Consider the following 19,435-nt stretch of genomic DNA (forward strand, 5'->3'; position numbering starts at 1 on the left):
AGTTTACATAAATGATCTAGGCTGAGACTCAGCCACCTTTCTTCCTTATGTGGTGTAATTACAGCCCTATCTGGAGACATCGAACACAGCAAACAGATTTTATTACCTACTTCACTCAAACACTGTAAGTGAAGTCATTTTAGTTACATTCCTTCTCCAAAAGTTACAAAATCATTTTAGCAGGACCCAGCATGTGGCATGCAATGAAGAGAAAATGGAAGTTACAGAGGTTAAGGTATTGCATTATGAAATATTTTTAAGCATACTTGAAACACTGTAATTGTGCAGTTTACGCTGCTATAATTTGAAGGCCTATAGATTTAGCTGAAGAGAACACAGCACTCTTCTGTTTGAAATGTCTTTTCTCACAGAAATTGGCTTAATTAGTAACTAGGGTTAGATGCTTTAGATCAGACTAGGTTTTAATCATTAACTTCCATAAAGGAGGAGGCTTGCTTTGCGTTCTCTGGCTGTGCAGGAACTTCAGCAAGCTGTAGGTTTTATCAAATGGATGGTCAGGCACCGGGGAACACAGCACAGGATTCTAGGGCTCTTCTAGGTCTGCTTGAGCACCAGGTTCACCGTGTGACCTTGAACAAGGCACTTCCCTCGGAGCCTCTATTTCCGCATTTGTAAAATAAGGTTAAACAGGGAAATACGTGAAGTCCCCTCCACCTTTGCTTTATTGTCAAAAAGTTTCCCATTTCTGACTCTCTAGATAACAGAGATGCTATGTGAGATTCAGAGAAGAGAGAAGGTGAAACCCAAAGACAGGTGATGAAGGAGTGCATGAGTCTTAATGGCTGTCTTCTCGCCCAGCTGCCCCACAGGTGACCGAAAGAATTCCCAGCTCTCCAGTTGTGTGACTTACAGTCTTGAACTCGTTTCAGCACCCGCCTTTCTGCTTTCTTTGGTATGTTTCCTACGTCCCTCTCATCTCCCCAGAAGCCCTGCCAGCCTCTGTCCCCTCTCCTGTACCTCGTGTCCTGGCTCCCTGGAAGCAGCAGCTCTGCCCTCACTGTGGAGTGACAGCCCTGCCTTTGTTAAACCTCCTGTGTTGGCTTAGTCACTCTAAAGTATTAAACATTGATGGTCTTCTCCACTCCCCTTCTTCAGGGATATTTATTTATTCATCCATTCTAAACCCTTGTAACTTCGGACAGTCTCTCGGGGGAAATTTGGGCGCAGCAAGACACATTTAATTACACTTTTTTGGCCTAGTGCCAGGGTGCTGTCAGCAGAGTTAGTGACTTTAGTATGCCACCTCCTTCCCCGTCTGCATCACCGTAGTCTTTTGCTAGAGGGAAGAATTCATTCATTAGCCACTGTCCTGTTCCTTCCACCTGGACTTGCGAACCTCACTCACTTCAGCCCCTGAGCCACCTGACTTCTGCCTCCCTGTCGGTCTTTTCTTCAGGCTTAGTGAGGGCTCTGCGGGCATGCCAGGCACTCTGCTGAAGGCTTTAACAGTGCTATCTTGTTCGAATCCCATAGCTACTCTCTGGGGCTAAGACTTATCCCCCATTTATAGATGCAGTAGCCAGCAGAGAGGACCACCTCTGCCTGACTGGCTTGCCTTCACACTCCCCTCCCCATTTTAAAGTCTTTCCAGACAATGCCTCTTTCTCTCTTCCTTTTCTTCTCTTTCCAGATAAGACTCTACTCTTTTCCAAAGATGCTTCCCAGGTGGCGCAGTGGTAAAGAATCCGCCTGCCAGTGCAGGAGATGCAAAAGACGCAGAGACCTGGGTTCGATCCCTGGGTTGGGAAGATCCCCTGGAGGAGGAAATGGGCATGCCACTCCAGTATTCTTGCTTGGAGAATTCTGTGGACAGAGGAGCCTGGTGGGACTACAGTCCATGGGGTTGCAAAGAGTCAAACATGACTGAGCACGCACGCATCTATTGACACTCTCCAAAGATCTTCAGCGTGCAGCCTCCTGTATCATGTCTCTGGTTTTGAGTTTTGGGTTTCCTCTGCTGGCTGTGAATGTGCTCAGTTCTCCCTTAAATGAAATTCCCCTCACTTCCCCTGTTTATCCTTCCACCTCCACTCTTTTCCTCCTAGCATTAGCAGTACTCCTTCTTACAGGCTAGTATTTAACCTTTGCCGTTCATCATTCACTGAATTCACTACTGAGTCCCCACCATCTGGACCAGCACTGGCACTTCAGATACTCAAAGACATTTAAATCTATCAGGTCTCATAGCACTGCTCCACGGAGATGCCTTCTTGCTCACAGGTGGTGGCCTCACTGTAAAATTTACAGCCATAGCCCTGCACACAGACGTCCTACATGATTTTACGTAGCCAGCTGCAGCTTCCTCCCTCACCCCCAGCACCTGTGATCCACTCCCACCCTTCTCAACTACACTTCTTTGGTGTCTCACACATCTCGCTCTCAGTCCCACCCCTAGAGACATTCTTTTCTAAAATTTAAGGTTCTATTTCCCCAGGAACTACAAAGCAGTTTCCTGTGCCACTGTCATCTTCCTTTAATTCCCCCAACTTAGAAAAACAGTTTCTAAAAAAACAGTTATCAATTAGATACTGATTAGATAGTTATTTGCCATATTCCCTGGTGGCTCAGATAGTAAAGCGTCTGCCTGCAATGCAGGAGACCCAGGTTCAATCCCTGGGTCGGGAAGATCCCCTGGAGAAGGAAGTGGCAACCCACTCCAGTAGTCATGCCTGGAAAATACCATGGATGGAGAAGCCTGGTGGGCTACAGTCCATGGGGTTGCAAAGAGTCGGACACAACTGAGCGAACTGCAAATTAATTACTCTGAAAAAAGATAAGGATTATGACTATCGTTAAACTTGGTTGTGCGCTTTACTTGATGAGAACATTAAATCCGCATCATGTTTTTCTGCTCCTATGATGTAGTTACCTAGTCACACCTAGAAATAAATGATGGGTGACACTGTGTGCCTGATCCAGGCCTCATTCTCTGAAGTTTGAGACTGTCTCTTATCTATATTGTTATTACTATGGCCTGGGATGCAGGTGAAACCTATAAACCTGGGGTAGAAGATGTATACGTCAGTGCAGAATGCTCCAAAAAGATGTAGACCTTTTTTAAGGCCGAGAACCCACCACACAGTGAGCCCAGGTGACCAGAAAGCAATCTGAATAATCCTTGATGATATTTCACAACCTGATAAGTTGCTGTAATATAGATCTCTTTGGGCAAGAAGCTTTGGGAAAATTGTGTTTAATCAACAAAATTGCAGCTAAAGGATACTTCTTTTTCTCCCTCTCTTTTTTTAAGATTCTTAACTAGAAATTCCTTGGCAGTCTAGGGGTTGGGACTTGATACTTTGGCTGCTGTGGCCTGGGTTCAATCCCTGGTCAGGGAACTAGACCCTGTAAGCCAAGTGGCATTGCCAAAAGAAAAAAACAAAACTCTTTAACTGAGCAGCAGGTCCATCACATATACAGAAAACTTGCTTTTCAGAAAACTCTTTTCACATTGCTTCCTAGATTTCTTAGTTTCAGGAAGATTCTTTCCGCCCCTTCATTTGTCTTCCCACTATGAGATCCTCTTGTTAAGATCTCACCTTTCTGACCAATAGAAGTTCTGGGATTTATCTTTAGAATGACTGACTGCCTTTCAGTCTGGAGAAGGCATGCCATACCTTTGCTAAAACCCACAAGGACAGAGATAGATAGAGTTGATTTTTCAGTCTGTTTAACTGTGAGGACACAATTGTTATTCCATTATTAATAGTTTCCATTACTGTTAATCACCTTTTAGTAATAATAAAATTATTTGCACTTTCTTTTTAAAACATGAAGCAATCTAACAAGACAGTCTTTTACAAAGCCCCTTTCTTCGTTTCCTACCAGTCACTCCTAATCTCTTCTCAAATCAGCTGTTTTATTCTTTCAGAATGGTTCCTGCCTTTCCATTAAGGAGATAACATACTTTTTAAAAAGAAGGTCACCTGTGGAGACACCAGAGGGGCCAGAACAGAGGGGTCCACCTCTCCCTTTAGCTCCCCCACCTGCCCTTGGAGCTCTGAAGTACCAGGTTTTAGGCCTCTGCTGGTGGAGGAATGTTCCTCTTGAATATATATTTCTTACTCTTCCATAGAAAGGGAAAGTTTGGCAGGCTTTCATTCCTTTTTCATAGATGCTATTTCCATCTTCATGGAAAAGCTCTTATCATCTTTCTCAATGTGGCCTGTTCATTTCAAAGACTGACATTGTACCTGTCACTGCATCCTGTGAGCAGATGAGTAGGCTCCCCATTGCCCTGACTGTTGTTGGGAAGATTTCACTTTTTGATACATTTAAGTAAATAAACATAAAAAATTTTTGAAAGATAGAAAAAAATTATTCTGAGTCTCACCATGTTCACATAATCAGCATCACCACTTCCTTTGTATTTCTTCCAGCCTTTTCTGCCATGCCTATCTTTTTTTTTTTTTTTTTTTGCATGATTGTAATTATATGCAGTAGTATCAATTCAGTGAAGCGAAGTGAAAGTGTTAGTCGCCCAGTCACATCCAACTCTTTGCAACCCCATACAAAGAGCCTGCTAGGCTCCTCTGTTCATGGGATTTCCCAGGCAGAATACTGGAGTGAGCTGCCATTTCCTTCTCCAGGGGATCTTCCCAACCCAGGGATTGAACCTGGGTCTCCTGCATTGCAGGCAGATTCTTTACAATGTGAGCCACCAGAGAAGCAGTCTTCATAACCGCTATTAATAAGTAGCTTAAATTCTACACAAGTCACCTTGAATTTCTATTCCTGATTGGTTTCTCTGAGGTAAATGGGTATTCTCTTAAATACTTAAGTAGTATTTAAGAAAGTCTTTAAGAAATACTTAAGAGTATTTAAGAAAGTCTCTGTCATAGAAAGATAATGCCCCTGCAAGTTCTCCACAGCAGCAGGTTAAAACTGTGACATGAATTCCCTTAAAACTCTTCAACCTGAATGAGTGATCTTTTCCGTTGGTGGTTCCCATTCTTTCAAGATGATGCTCAAAATAGACTGATACGTCTGTGCATTTTCCTCTTGCTTCACTGCAAGTTCTCAGTCAGCCACACTTCTGTAGGATGACTGTTTCCTTGTCACTGAAGCTAACTATCTCCCAGGACAGAAAAGGCCCTTGGGCAGTTGTGGTAGGTTCTGCTCTTGCCCAAGACCATGTAGAAATCATTTTCTAAGAATTGATAAGCTATCTTTGCTGCTTCAAAGACTTAGGAGAAGGAAACTCCTCAGGTTTGTTTGACGGGAAACAAAATGACCTTTATCTGACTTGAGTCTTTCATGCTGTGACAGCATGAGCTTACCGTATTTTGTATTGTCTTGCTTTGTTTGAATCCTTTTTTTTAAGCCTTCAAATGGATGAGAAAACAGTATCATTCTCAAAGAATTAAGCTATACCTGCAGCCTTTCTTTCCTTAAGTTAGTCTTCATAACTTCACTATTTGCATCACTCGTCACTTTCCAAATTTCAGTGAAGTCCCCTGCCTGCCTCCTGCCTTATATCATGAATTGCAGTTACTTGACTTGTACATGGAATATGATCAAGTTAATTGTGAACTTCCTAACTGCTGCCTATTTATGCATCTTTGTTTTTATCCTTTGTTTTTATCCTCTTTCTTTTTTGAAGATTTAAAATTGCTTTAATTGAATTGTTAAAAGCAACTTTATTGAAGTAAAATTTACACATCATGAAATCCATCTAGTGTAAGTATACAATTCAGTAATTTTCAATAAATTTGCAGAGTTGTGTAAGCATCATCACAATTCAGTTTTTAAAGATCCTTTGTGCCCATTTGCAGTCAAATGGCAACCTACTCCAGTATTCATGCCTGGAAAATCCCATGGACCAAGGAGCCTGGTGGGCTACAATCCATGGGGTCGCAAAGAGTCGGACACGACCGAGCGACTTCTGTGTGTGTGTGTGTGTGTGTGTGTAGTCAACCCTTACTCCCATCCTTAGTCCTAGGCAGCCACTAATCTACTACTCTCTGTCTCTATAGGTCTGCCTTCTTTGGATATTTGATGTAAATGGAGTTTTACAATACTTAGTCTTTTGCATCTGGTTTCTGTCACTTGGCATAATGTTTTTTGAGGTTTATCTATGTTGTGGAATTAATCATTATTTCATTCATTTATTGCTAAATAATATTCCATTGTACAGATACATTATATTCCTTTATCCATTTACCAGTTGATTGGCATTTGGGTTATTTCTACTGCTCACCTATTATGAATAATGCTGTTGTGAATCCTTGTGTACAGGTCATTGTGTAGACAAAAGTTTCCATTGCTCTTGAGTAGATCCTCAGGAGTAGATCCTCAGGAGTAAAATTTATGATAAATTTATGTATAACATTTTAGAAATTGCCAGACTGTTTTCCAAAGGTTTCATTTTACCTTTCCAACACATGTGGGTTCCGGTTTCTTCACATCCTTGCCAGCTCATGGTGTTCCTTTTTTTATTATAGCTATTCTAGTAGGAATGAGACTATTATCTCATTGTGATTTTTGCTTGCATTTTCCTAGTGATTAATGATGTTTAAGCCTCTTCTCACGAGCTTGTTAGTCATTTATATATCTTCTTTGGTGAAATGTCTGTTGAGATCTTTTGCCTATTTGTTAATTAGGTTCTTTATCTTATTATTGTTATAAACACTTTTTATGTATTCTGAATATAAGTCCTTTATCTGATATATGATGTGCAAGTACTTGCTCCCAATCTATGGCTTAAATTCATTTTCATAATGATTCCTTTTGAAGTGCAATGTCTTTAATTTTAATGAAATCCACTTTATCAGTTTTTTTCATCTATAGATCATACCTTTCATGTCATATCTAAGTGATCTTTGCCTGACCCAAAGTCACAAAGATTTTCTCCTATGTTTTTTTCTTAGAGCTTTATAGTTTTGGCTCCTACATTTACGTCTATAATCCATTTTTAGTTAATTTTTGTATATAGTATGAGGTAAAGGTTTAAATGGGAGTATCTCATCCTCAGCACCGTTGACACATTGGTCTGGGTCATTCTTTGCTGTGAGGGTTGCCTGTGCATTGTTGGAGGTTTAGCAGCATTTCTGGCCCCTACCCACTAAATGCCAGCAGCATCCTGCCCCTAGCTGTGACAACCAGAATCGTCTCCAGAAATTGCCAAATGCTCCCTGCCTTTGGGAAGCCAAAATCTTCCCCATCAAAAACCACTGGACTAAATTAATTAGTTTTGTATGTGGATATCCAGTTGTTCTAGAACCATTGGTTGAAAAGATAATTCTTTCCTCCTTTGAGTTGCTTTGACAAGTTTATAGAAAATCAGTTAACCCTAAATCTAAGGGCTTGCTTCTGGACTGCTAATTCTATTCCATTGATCTCTGTGTCTCTCCTTATGCCAATACCACACTCCTTGATTACTGTAGCTTTATATTAAATTTTTAAATTGGGAAGTAGAAGTCCTGCAGCTTAATTCTAAATAAACTGTTAATTTTAAGATAATTGTAGATTCACAAGTCATTGTTCAGTCACTCGGTCATGTTCAACTCTTTGTGAGCCCGTGGCCTGCAGCATGACAGGCTTCCCTGTCCTTCACTATCTCCTGGAGTTTGCTCAAACTCACGTCCACTGAGTCAGTGATGCCATCCAACAATCTCATCCTCTGTCACCCCATTCACAAATAGTCATAAGAAATAATACAGAGAGATTCTGTGTACCCTTTGCCATTTTCCCTGATGGTAGCATCTTATAAAACTATAGGATAACATCACAACCAGAGTGTTGACATTGATACAATCCATCAATCTTATTCAGATTTCCCCATTTATACTTGTAGTTCTTCTTTTTCAGAATTGTTTTGGCCACTCTGGGTCCTTTGCATTTCTATAAAAATTTTAGGATCAACTTGTCATTTTCTACAAAAGAGTCTGCTGGGATTTTGATAGGGATTGCATTGAGGATATAGATCTAATTTCAGATCTGTGTCCAACTCTTTGTGACCCCATGGACTAGAGCATCTAATTTCAGATCTGTGTCCAACTCTTTGTGACCCCATGGACTAGAGCATGCCAGGCCTCCCTGTCCAAAACCAACTCCCGGAGTTTACTCAAACTCATGTCCATTGAGTTGGTGATGCCATCCAACCATCTCATCCTTTGTCATCCCGTTCTTCTCCCGCCTTCACTCTTTCCCAGCATCAGGGTCTTTTCAAATGAGTCAGTTCTTCACATCAGGTGGCCAAAGTATTGGCGCTTCAGCTTCAGGATCAGTCCTTCCAATGAATATTCAGGACTGATTTCCTTTAGGATGGACTGGTTGGATCTCCTTGCAGTCCAAGGGACTCTCAAGAGTCTTCTCCAACACCACAGTTCAAAAGCATCAATTCTTCAGGGCTCAGCTTTCTTTATAATCCAACTCTCATATCCATACATAACTACTGGAAAAACCATAGCTTTGACTAGATGGACCTTTGTTGGCAAAGTAATGTCTCTGCTTTTTAATAAGCCTTCTAGGTTGGTCATAACTTTTCTTCCAAGGAGTAAGCGTCTTTTAATTTCATGCAGTCACCATCTGCAGTGATTTTGGAGCCCCCAAAAATAAAGTCTGTCTGTTTTGACTGTTTCCCCATCTATTTGCCATGAAGTGATGGGACTGGATGCCATGAACGTAGTTTTCTGAATGTTGAGCTTTAAGCCAACTTTTTCACTCTCTTTCACTTTCATCAAGAGGCTTTTTAGTTCCTCTTCACTTTCTGCCATAAGGGTGGTGTCATCTGCATATCTGAGGTTATTGATATTTCTCCCAGCAATCTTGATTCCAACTTGTGCTTCATCCAGCCCAGCGTTTCTCATGATGTACTCTGCATATAAGTTAAATAAGCAGGGTGACAATATACAGCCTTGACGTACTCCTTTTCCTATTTGGAACCAGTCTGTTGTTCCATGTCCAGTTCTAACCGTTGCTTCCTGACTTGCATACAGATTTCTCAGGAAGCAGGTCAGGTCATCTGGTAATCCCATCTCTTTAAGAATTTTCAGATAATTGCCATTTAATGATATTAATCTTCTAATCCATGAAGCATGATTTTTTTTTTATTGTGGTTTTATCTATCTATCTATATAATGATATGGGCCATTACAATAATTTAAAGTTTTCATTTTAGTGACATTAATTACATTCATATTGTTTTGCAATTATCACCACTATTTCTATAAATTTCCATCACCCCAAATGGAAACCATGCTTTTCTTTAACCAGCAGTACTGAAATTGCCAACTTACTAGTTACCATATGGTCTCCTATGGCCCCCAAAATTCTTTTTCAGATCAGTAATTTAACACCAAACCCTGAATCCCAGGGAATCCTGGTACTTGTCTTTAGAAGAATATAAATGAGTCTTTGTTAAGAAATTGGGCTTTAGAGTCTTCAAATCCCAGCTCTGCCATTGACAAGCAGGTTAATTTACTTCTCTCAGTCTTCCATTATCATAGACAAATTTAAACGGTTTCATTTCTATCACCCTTCCAGGTGTGGGCATCCCTAAATGGGGTGCAGAGACTCCCAGGGATACTCAGCAGCCTGCCACATGCTGTGGAAGCCACAGAATGAACACACACATTGTCCAGGAACATATTTTTCCCCCACAAAGCTAACATTAGGTAATTTAACTGCAAATGAGTTTTTAAACTTTTATAGCATACTATATATATATATATATATATATATATATATATATATTATAGAATTACATGTAAGATTTACACTCATTATAATATAAAAAATAAGACTTACAATAAATCTAAAGCCTTTATTTGTGTGCTGTGAGCTAACTCTTCTTCCTTTCCACCTCCCCACATGCCCCTTAGCAAGTCTTCTACCCTTTAGTCTCCTTCTCAGGTCTAACAGACATTCACTCTTCATTCACAGCCCTTTTCCTACAGAACCTCAGAATTCTCAACACAGCTCTCCAGGCAGGCACTGTTACTGTATCAACTTGAAGTCTGTTTGCCATCTCTGTTCAGCTAGTCAACAACTATATGCTTAACCTATATTTTACCATTTCAGGCTATTTGAAATAAAATTAGTAGTTCTGAAAATCAAGGTGGTTTTATTTACTTCTGGCTTTCCAAAGGTTATGTTCTTCCTTTCAAATTATTTTACTTTCTCTGTTTTTACATATAAATTATAATAAAGATAATGAAAGACATCAGATGATATGTTGACTTTAAAAATGACAGTATCCATCATGTCATCTTAAATCTGCTGGTCCAAAGGTATTTAAATTTTGTGTAACTTTGTTCTTCTAATAGCCATAATGGAAATCACATGTCCACTAGTATGAAAAAACCCTTTGGAAACATCTTTGCAAAACACTTGTGGCTCAGATGGGAAAGAATCTGCCTGCAATGCAAGAGACTCAGGTTCGATCCCTGGGTCGGGAAGACAGCTTGGAGAATTCCATGGACAGAGGAGCCTGGTGTGTTACAGTCCATGGGAGTTGCAAAGAGTCAGACATGACTAAGTGATTAATTTTTTTTTTTCCATGCACTGTGATCATTAGATCCTATTTAAGAAAGATTAAATTGTGTTTCATTTCATATTTAGGAAAGGTTTGATTTCTGTTTTATTACATCAATTTAAACACAGAGGTTTGTTTGGGATTCTTTTTTAGATCCTCATCTCTTTATAGAGAGATTCAGAGATAGAAGATGAAGAGATGGACAAGGACAGGTAAAAGAACAAGTCTCTTTTTGATTAAACCATTAAATATCTAAACATCTGTATTTTTCTTCCCCGTGTCCTACCTACCAACTTTTTATGATCAGAAGCTAGCGTGACACATTGCCTTAATTTGTATCTAGCTGTTGCTAAGCTGTCACTATGGTACCAATGCACTCAGGCAAATATAATAGCTAAAAACAAATGTGTAGGAAGAAAATTTTGTCCCTAGCTCCCTCACCTCTCCTGTCATCTGGATGAGTAGTTCAACATTGAATTTCTGTGTCATAATTGCTTTACATCTGTAACAAAACAAATTAACCCGAAACTTTTGAAAACCAAATTATTACAGTGCATAAAAATATAATGATGTCTGCAAATGTCATTTACAAAAGTCATCACTAGTCTTTGTACCTATACCTTGTAATGATTGAAACAGCCTGCGTGGTAACAGTGATTGATTTTTTTTGCCCTCAAGCAATGTAAAACAGCAAAAATACTGTCCTATTAATTATAATTTTATGGTAATGCAATCACAATGAATGGCATCTTTTTGTTCTTTCTCAATGGTTAAAATTTTTCAAATAGTTTTAAAATTTTCAAATTCTAGTAGATAATTTCAGCAAAATGACCTAATGTAAGCTTTATCTTCAAGAGTGGTATAAATATAAACTGTACTCTCCAGTATTATATCTCAGTCCTGTTACTTTCTTTGCCTCACTGCATATGCAATTAATCCAAAAGGAAAAGCTTAATTTTCTTAAAAGGGCCCATTAACACTATTCAACTATGTTTATAGACTGGATATATTACTTGTTTACCTAAATAGTAGCATAAATATAGGTTTTTAGAAAGCTTAACATAAGTTTTTCTGTATGATTGGATTCTTAAACATGTCTATGATTAGTTAATAAACCACTTTCCCTCTTGACTAGTTCTAATGAAAGCTTACCAACTTAAACGTTGTGTGCTAACACTTCTTCCATTCGTAGCAGTCTTCCATTTTTGCCCATCAAAAAGAGCTTTCTGTTTGCAGTGTGTCAGCTGTACTATTTATAATAGAGTTAACAATGCCAACTAGAGGCAATGAAAGGTGTATATTTCATATGCAAATCCCCGGCAATAATTTCTGCAATTACATATAGTTGATTATGTTCAACATCAGTATTATAAAACTGAGTCCAGGAAGGAGAAAATAGTACTGATTTTACTTTTTTGAATCTCTTAAAGACTTTTAGTGAATTAATTAGGAAAATAAAGAGTTCAAAATGGAAGTAGCCCTAGCTTGTTATAATGGATATTTTCACATAATGGGACTTTGATGACCTATTAGAGTAGCTGTTCAGAGGAAGAAATTCTCTGTATGACACAGACTGTTCTTTCTGTTTTGTCTCTGAGTTTGTGTTTTTCCGAACAGTTCTCTCTCTCTCTCTTCTTTTTTTGACTGTCACATGCAGCATGTGGGATCTTAGTTTTCCAACCATGGATTGAACCAGTCCCACTTGGATCGAAAGCACTGGAGTCTTAACCACTGAACCCCCAAGGAAGTCCCAAAGAGTCCTCTTTATTTCTTGTTTTACCAGATTGTGATTCTCCTGACCATAAGTAGAACAACAAAAAAAAAAAAGACACCAAGGATAAATTCATGTTTTCTTTTCACTGATGTATATTAAGTGTTATTATGTGCAAAGCACTATCGTGGATACAAGCATGACTAGAAAGGGAGATTATTTGTGTCTTTCCCCACTGTACTGTAGGTTTCTGTGGACCAGAGTCTCTTTGAAGGCAAGTGGGCTATGACAAGTAGAATAGACAGATCTGAGTTCAAAGACTAGCTTTTCCATTGAATGTGATATTAGGCAAATTCTCCAAGCTTTATCGTGCTTTCTGGTAGAAATGGAGATAGTCATGCTTGCTAGTGAAGTAGCTGCTGAGTGCCTGAAAGTGTATTTCTACCTATTACAGAGATTGATAGTAAATGCTGTTAAAGGAAATACTGTTTTTTTAATTATTTTATTTTATTGGCCATGCCACACAGCTTGCAGGATCTTAGTTCCCTGACCAGGGATGGAACCTGGGCCCATGGCAATGAAAGTGCCAAGTCTTAACCACCGGGCTGCCAGGGCACTCCCAAGAAATGTTGAATATGTTTGCTTTTATAATGATGGAACAAGCAAGTAAAATGGAATAATAGTAAAGGAGCAATGGATTGGAAACTAATTAGAATATCTAAAGTAAATCTAGAGAATTCTTCTAACATATAGGACAATATAAGGTGAGAAAAGATCTAGAAAGGAAGTGATAGAGCCCACCCAAGGGTGTATCTTTAAAAAGCAATATTTAAAGGGCCAAGACAGGTGTAAAGCTTACAGTTTGGAGAGCTGTGGGGTTGGATGGGAACAGTTTTCCTATGCTGTGGTCTGTGAACCTGCATCAAAATCTGGGACTTGATGTAGAATCAGGACTTTACCCAGACCTACTGAGCTGAATCTAAAGAGGAGGTCCAGGGTCAGTGTTTCTCATAAATTTCCAAGTAATTTTCACACACACACCAGTTTTAGATCCAGTGGGTAGATAACAAATTTATAAGGTTCTATTGACATCTAATTCTTGGTGTGGTACAAAAGACAAAACATGAACTTTGAAGTAAGACAGATTCCAGCCAAACTGGAATGCTCAACATTTAAGCCAAACAAACAAAAAGAACCCTACCTAATAGAAGGGGGGCTTAGCAGGTGGTTCTAGGGGTAAAGAACCTGCCTGCTAATGCAGGAGACCTAAGAGATGTGGGTTTGATTCCTGGGTCAGGAAGATCCCCTGAAGGAGGAAGAGGCAACCCACTCCAGTATTCTTGCCTGGAGAATTCAATGGACAGAGGAGCCTGGCGGGCTACAGTCCATGGGGTCTCAAAGAGTCAGACACCACTGAAGCAACTTAGCACGCACACACCCAGGAGAAAGCAAGAGAGAAAGATAAATCCTGTAAGATCCCACTTAATATATGGAATCTGAAAAAAACTGAACTCATAGATTCAGAGAACAGATTGGTGGTTGCCAGCAGCAGGATTTGGGATGGAGGGAAGAGGGGAATGAATGAAGGTGGTCAAAAGACACAAACTTACAGTTATAAAGTAAACCATGGGGAGGTAATGTATAGCATGGTGACCTATAGTTAAAAATACTGTGTTGCACGTTTGAAAGTTGCCAAGAGAGTAAATCCTAAAAAAAATTTGTAACTATATATGCTGATGGATGTTAACTAGATTTATTGTGGTAATCATCCCTCAGTATATACAAATATCTAATCATTATGTTGTACCTGAAACTAATCTTATATGTATTTGTACCTCAATTCTTAAAAAATAAAGCAAAAAAGGGAAAACAAGTATAAAATGTGTAAAAAGTGAAAAATATAGAATGGATATAAATACATTAGTATTTATATTAGAATGAATTACAATAAATTAATTAAATTCACCAACTAAAAAATAGAATCTCAGATTCAGTTAAAAAGCACTATCCAATAAGCTGTCTAAAAGAGAAACTTAAAAACAAAAGACAGAGAAAGATTGAAAATAAAAGATGGGGAAAATATGAACCAAAAGGAAAAATAAAGAGAATATTAGTATCTGACAATATAGGATATAAGGCAAAAAATATATATATAAGGGACAAAGAAGGTCATATGCTGGTAAGAGGAACAATAGAGCAAGAAGATACAACCATCAAAAACATGTATGCACCTAACAATACAACCTCAAAATACACAAAGGAACAACTGAAAAAAAGTAGCAGAGAGAAATGAATACATCAAATTATAGTTAAAAGATTTTAGCCACGTCTTTCAGAAACTGATAAATCAAGCAGACATAAAATATACATAATGAAATTTTGAATCATGTAATTAATAAGCTCAAGCTATGAAGTATACATAGAGCTCAGCACCAAAGGGTTAGTAAATATTAGATTCAACTATGTAAAAATGTGAATATGAGAACTTTTTGCCTCTTAAAAACAGTTTCATATTATTCCTCATAGTTTGTTGAAGGAATTAAACTAGCTAATGTCTGTAAAGCAATTAGCACAATGTCTAATTTAGTCTCCTTTGGTATTTAGTTTACAAAAAGAATACTTTCCTCAATTATTAGTAATTGGATAAGTGAGATCCAAAAATTCAGTCATGTGAAATATGAGGTCACAATTTGTTTTTTAAGATTAACAAACAAATGACTCATATAGACCTAGCTGGTGAGGAATTTTGGGAGCCAGCTGCCCTACCTAAATTCATGCCGAACTCAGCTGTGATTTGGTGCCACCTGGTGGTGGTGGTTGGAGCCAACTTAAATATTGGTAGGGATAATTCTGAGTCCAGAGGCAGCAGGACAAGATCAGTGATCCCAGAGATGTACCAGTTTGTAGGCCAGATTCAAAAATTCAGCTAGGAGAATACTGACGACTAGAGACTCACTCTTCACCCTTCTTTCTGAAACAACTTCCTAATGACTTTCCTTCACCTTCATGACCTTGACCTCCATTCCAAGATCCCCTTCCCCACTGTAGCATAGACCTTTAACCCCCACCTCTGACCCTTGGGGCTTCCTTGGTGGCTCAGGCTGTAAAGAATCCACCTGCAATGCAGGAGACCGGGTTTGATCCCTGGGTCAGGAAGATCCCCTGGAGAAGGGAATGGCTAGCCACTCCAGGATTCTTGTCTGGAGAATTCCGTGGACAGAGAAGCCTGGTAGATGATAGTCCATGGAGTCACAAAGAATCAGACACAACTGAGCAACTTTCACTTTCATGACCCTTATCCCTGCCTTGTTTTCAAGTAGAGGCTAGACAGGAAATGGGGGCCAGTTGCCCATTCTGCAGAATATCTAAAATTATATTTTAATATAATGGGGTTTATATATTTTTTAAAAATGAGTTTTTACTGTGTTTTATCCAGGATGCCCTGAATGCTTACAACATAGCAACACTATATTTTTTATTTTAGCGTCTTTACTACAAGTGTTTCTGGTTGGTTATAAAAAGCTTTTACTAGACAGAAACCAATTGAAATTCAAGGGAATTCCCTGGTTGTCCAGTGGTTAGAACTCAGTGCTTTCACTGCAAGGACCCAAGTTCAGTCACTTGTAGTCTGGGAGCTAAGATACACAGGCCACATGGTGTGGCCAAAAAAACTACAATAACATATCAAGCAGCAAAAATAAGGGAAGACAGGCAAAAGTAGAAAAGTTCATCCTGAGAATATTAACCCTATTACATGAATGCCATGAAATTTTAGATTTATAACTGCTTTTGTGGATGATCTCTTACTGCCTGGTAGGATCAGAAATTCTTAGTTCGGTTATTTCTTTGTTGAACTTCTCGATGTGGAGGAGCAGCTTTCCCTTCCTTGTATAAACATGCTGTCCTGCTCCATTATTTTCAGGCGTCTCCCCTGAACACACCTCCTAGGCTTTTTGGAAGCTGCATAGAGGGGCGCGACGACAGAGCGGGTAGTGATCAGTTATCACTTACCTTTAGTTTCTGTCCCCATCACCCTTCCGGGTATCCTCCCACTTTTGCGTTACCTGGATCACTACAACAGAGTCAGGGCAAAGCAGTCTGAGAGACCGGCAGAACTAGCATTTTGAGATCAGAGTCTTCTTGCCTTATGGCTTCCAGAGGTCACAGGTTTCTTCAATGAAACTGTCATACACCAAGCTGAGTGTCAAATCTTGGGAGAACCGTGGCACAGACCAGCAAAGGCCTTAACCTGTCCACTGCCAATCGCTTTGATCTTACCTGTTACTTCTGCCCACCCTCTAATTTCAAGGCTCTCTGTGTTTTACTCAAAATGGCTGTTTAAAGTTTTCCAAATAGGATCTGCAGTTCCCTGCCGTAGCTACTGCCTGAAGTTTTGCCCACTCAGAATGCCCTTCACCTGCCCTTTGTGGGTCAGAATCCCTCAGCCTTCCTGCGGGCTCCCAGGACAGCCCCTTCTCCACAGAAGCGTCTTGGTTTATTCTGACTCCGCAGTCATCCCCACTCTGGGTCTCTCCTGTGATGCTGCCTTCTGCGTTATATCAGTTTTCAGGGTTCATGATTGATTCCTGGGCTAGAATGACATCTCTTTGAGGACAGGGACCTTGTTTATCTGTTTCTTAATTCCCCAAAGAACTCAAAGCTTTGCAGTCGTAGGTGTTCAATAAATATTTGTTTAACTTTGAAAGCCTTTGTCACATTAAAGCCGGCCAGGCCATCTTCCAAAGAAGTCTCACCTCCTCCTGCCAACTGCATGGGTGCCCAGCCCTATATTTAGGTACTAAATGGTCTCCCCCACCTTTCTCTACAGTTGACATGAGCCAAATTCTGTCACTGCAAAAATTCTCCAGGAATATAGGCATTGGGAAAGCACATTCACTCACCCCAGCCTAGATTAGCCATCTCTTTGGCACTGAAATAATTTGCTTACTTTGCTAATGTCAAGGCTGAATAAATGCAGTTTCCACAAGTACAAAGTTTACTTACTGAAAACCAGGATTGCATCAAGAATCTCATGAAGAACGTGCGTGGTTATAGAAGCTGTACCTTTTATGTGTCTTAATTTTTTAATATTTAAATATTAAATCATTAGATATCAACTTGGATGTAATATATTTTACTATAGACACCATTTGAAAACTTCAGTATCTCTAGAAAAATTCAGGAAATACCAAATGTTTGAGTCTTAGGGAATCATAACATAAACACCATATTTGTCCTCAAACATGGGTTTCTCCCTGCCATCATAGATATACCTGCTGTTCCTAACACCTTCTTTTTAAAAAAAGTTTGTAACCTTACTAGAGACAAGTAACCGAGAACTTCTCTAATTTCTAGTGTAAAACATTCAGGGGGAAGAAGCAAGTAATATGGATTATTGGATTCCTCTGGTAGCTTTCCTCAAATTCACACACTTGAGTTCCAAAGCACAATCATTTCTCTTTGCTCCATGCTGATTATATAGGTCAGGAGGGTAATAAGGTCATTTATTTGAAGGATTTTCATCTGGTATATTTCTAATATTCTTGCCCCATTCCTGACCACTCAAATCAGTATTACAGGGAGACCTGCATCTCTCTCCCTCCACCCAAGAAAATGATGAAACAAATGCAATTTGAGTCTGAACTTTCTGCTCCCAAATTTGTCATCTTCGCGGAGCACAAGGGTTATATTGCTTTAGTCCTTCACACCAGTAATGACTCCTGTAATAACATTAGTCCTTTAAACCAATGATGGCTCAGTAATAAGTAGCACTGTGTTTACTATTAATATTAACTCAATGCATAAAACCTCAAAGGTATTACATATTTTTTTCAAAAACCTTATTACTGAAATCAGAAATTGCCCATGGCAGAATCAAGAAAACACGGGACATATACTAATAAAAGTAAATGTTACATCATACTATCAATATATTATTAAGAACATGCAGTGTTAGATACATCTATTTTACTGTAAAAAAAAAAACAACAAAAAACGGAATTTTTGATTAATTGGCTGAACTGAGATTTCCTTTCTAAAAGATTTTCCTGGTGCTTCTTTCCTAGGAGTCCGCAACATAGAGAAATTCTGAAGCTGTTTTATAGTAACCTCAGATCAAATATGGTCAGTAAGTATGTGTGCCAAGAGTGTATCGTTGAGATACTAATCTATATTTTTATTCTCCTGGTATTTCCTCCTTTCCCTTCCCTGTCTCCAAGCAGATATTCCCATCTGGGTTTATTATCTTGGTGAAGGGACGAGATGGAGTAGAAAGTTGAAATTGCCCTCAAGCTTTTGTTTCTAAAATCTTAAAACCCAGCAGGGAGAAGATTTGAGCCATAGGCACAATGCGTGGGCAGAAGCAGGAGGACCCTGGACACGGTGGTGGGGACGGGCAGGCTGCTGTGTGGGTGGGCTCTCCAGCAGTCTGGCTGGGAGGCAGGCCTGCCCCCAAGAAGCTGTGGCTGTGGCTGGGAGCTGAGACCGCAAACTACAGGCATTACATCTGACTTTGTTCGACCATGTGAATTTCAGTCACTGAGCATTATAAATCTAGGCAATTTTACACAGAAGTCCAGGTTGGAGCTTCTCTTGAATAATTAGCAGATTTGGCCACACTGTGTTCAGTCTCTTATGGCACCAAGGCTGCCTGCCTTAGATAAGGAATAAATGCTCTAGTTTGCCAGAATCCCTGGAAGTCATTGCTACACTGATGCCAGGGGTTAGTTGTCACTCATCGTGACACTGGCACTGTTCCCGGCAATAGAAAATGGTCCTCTTTACCCCAGATTTTTTCCGTAAATGAAGAAATGAAACATAAACTAAAGATGGCTCAGGAAAGAAAGAGGAGCCGGTGCACTCCTCCATGGAAGGGAAGATGTTCTTATGTGTCTGATAGGCAAGCTGCACGCTTCACTCACGAGCTCTCCCAGCCTGGTCCCTGTAGGCATTTGGATCATGGCTTCCGCGTTCCAGGCAGCCTTGCAAAGAGATGACCGCGTCCCTGGTTGGGCATGGCAGAGCCACTGCCTGCAGGGTACAGCATGCAGAATGATGGACGTCTCAGCCAGAACCCATGTGGGCAGATGCCTGGAGGCCAGAGGCCGCTGGAAGCTTCTGGTGGGAGTAGGGAGGACTCCAAAAGGACAGGGCTCAAGACAGAAAGTAAATTAGAAAAATCGTTATTTCACAGATGCAAGTGTACGGACTGAGATTTGCATGCAGCA

At 39.7% G+C, this 19,435-nt stretch overlaps 2 protein-coding genes across 2 annotated transcripts in view; both read left to right on the forward strand.

Annotated features, from left to right (window-relative positions):
- PDSS2 (decaprenyl diphosphate synthase subunit 2) overlaps nt 1-12,016 on the forward strand; it is a 276,315-nt gene extending 264,299 nt beyond the window's left edge. The window contains exon 8 of the mRNA XM_024996619.2: nt 10,652-12,016. Within this exon, the coding sequence (XP_024852387.1) occupies nt 10,652-10,669 (18 nt within the window). The 3' untranslated portion in view covers nt 10,670-12,016. The remainder of the gene's footprint in view (nt 1-10,651) is intronic.
- Nucleotides 10,661-19,435, forward strand: part of BEND3 (BEN domain containing 3) — a 52,943-nt gene continuing 44,168 nt past the window's right edge. The window contains exons 1-2 of the mRNA XM_015472811.3: nt 10,661-10,710; nt 18,275-18,332. The gene's annotated coding sequence lies outside the window, so the exon portion shown is untranslated. The remainder of the gene's footprint in view (nt 10,711-18,274; nt 18,333-19,435) is intronic.

The sequence above is a fragment of the Bos taurus genome, chromosome 9 (genome assembly GCF_002263795.3).
Source record: "Bos taurus isolate L1 Dominette 01449 registration number 42190680 breed Hereford chromosome 9, ARS-UCD2.0, whole genome shotgun sequence".
Taxonomy (NCBI): domain Eukaryota; kingdom Metazoa; phylum Chordata; class Mammalia; order Artiodactyla; family Bovidae; genus Bos; species Bos taurus.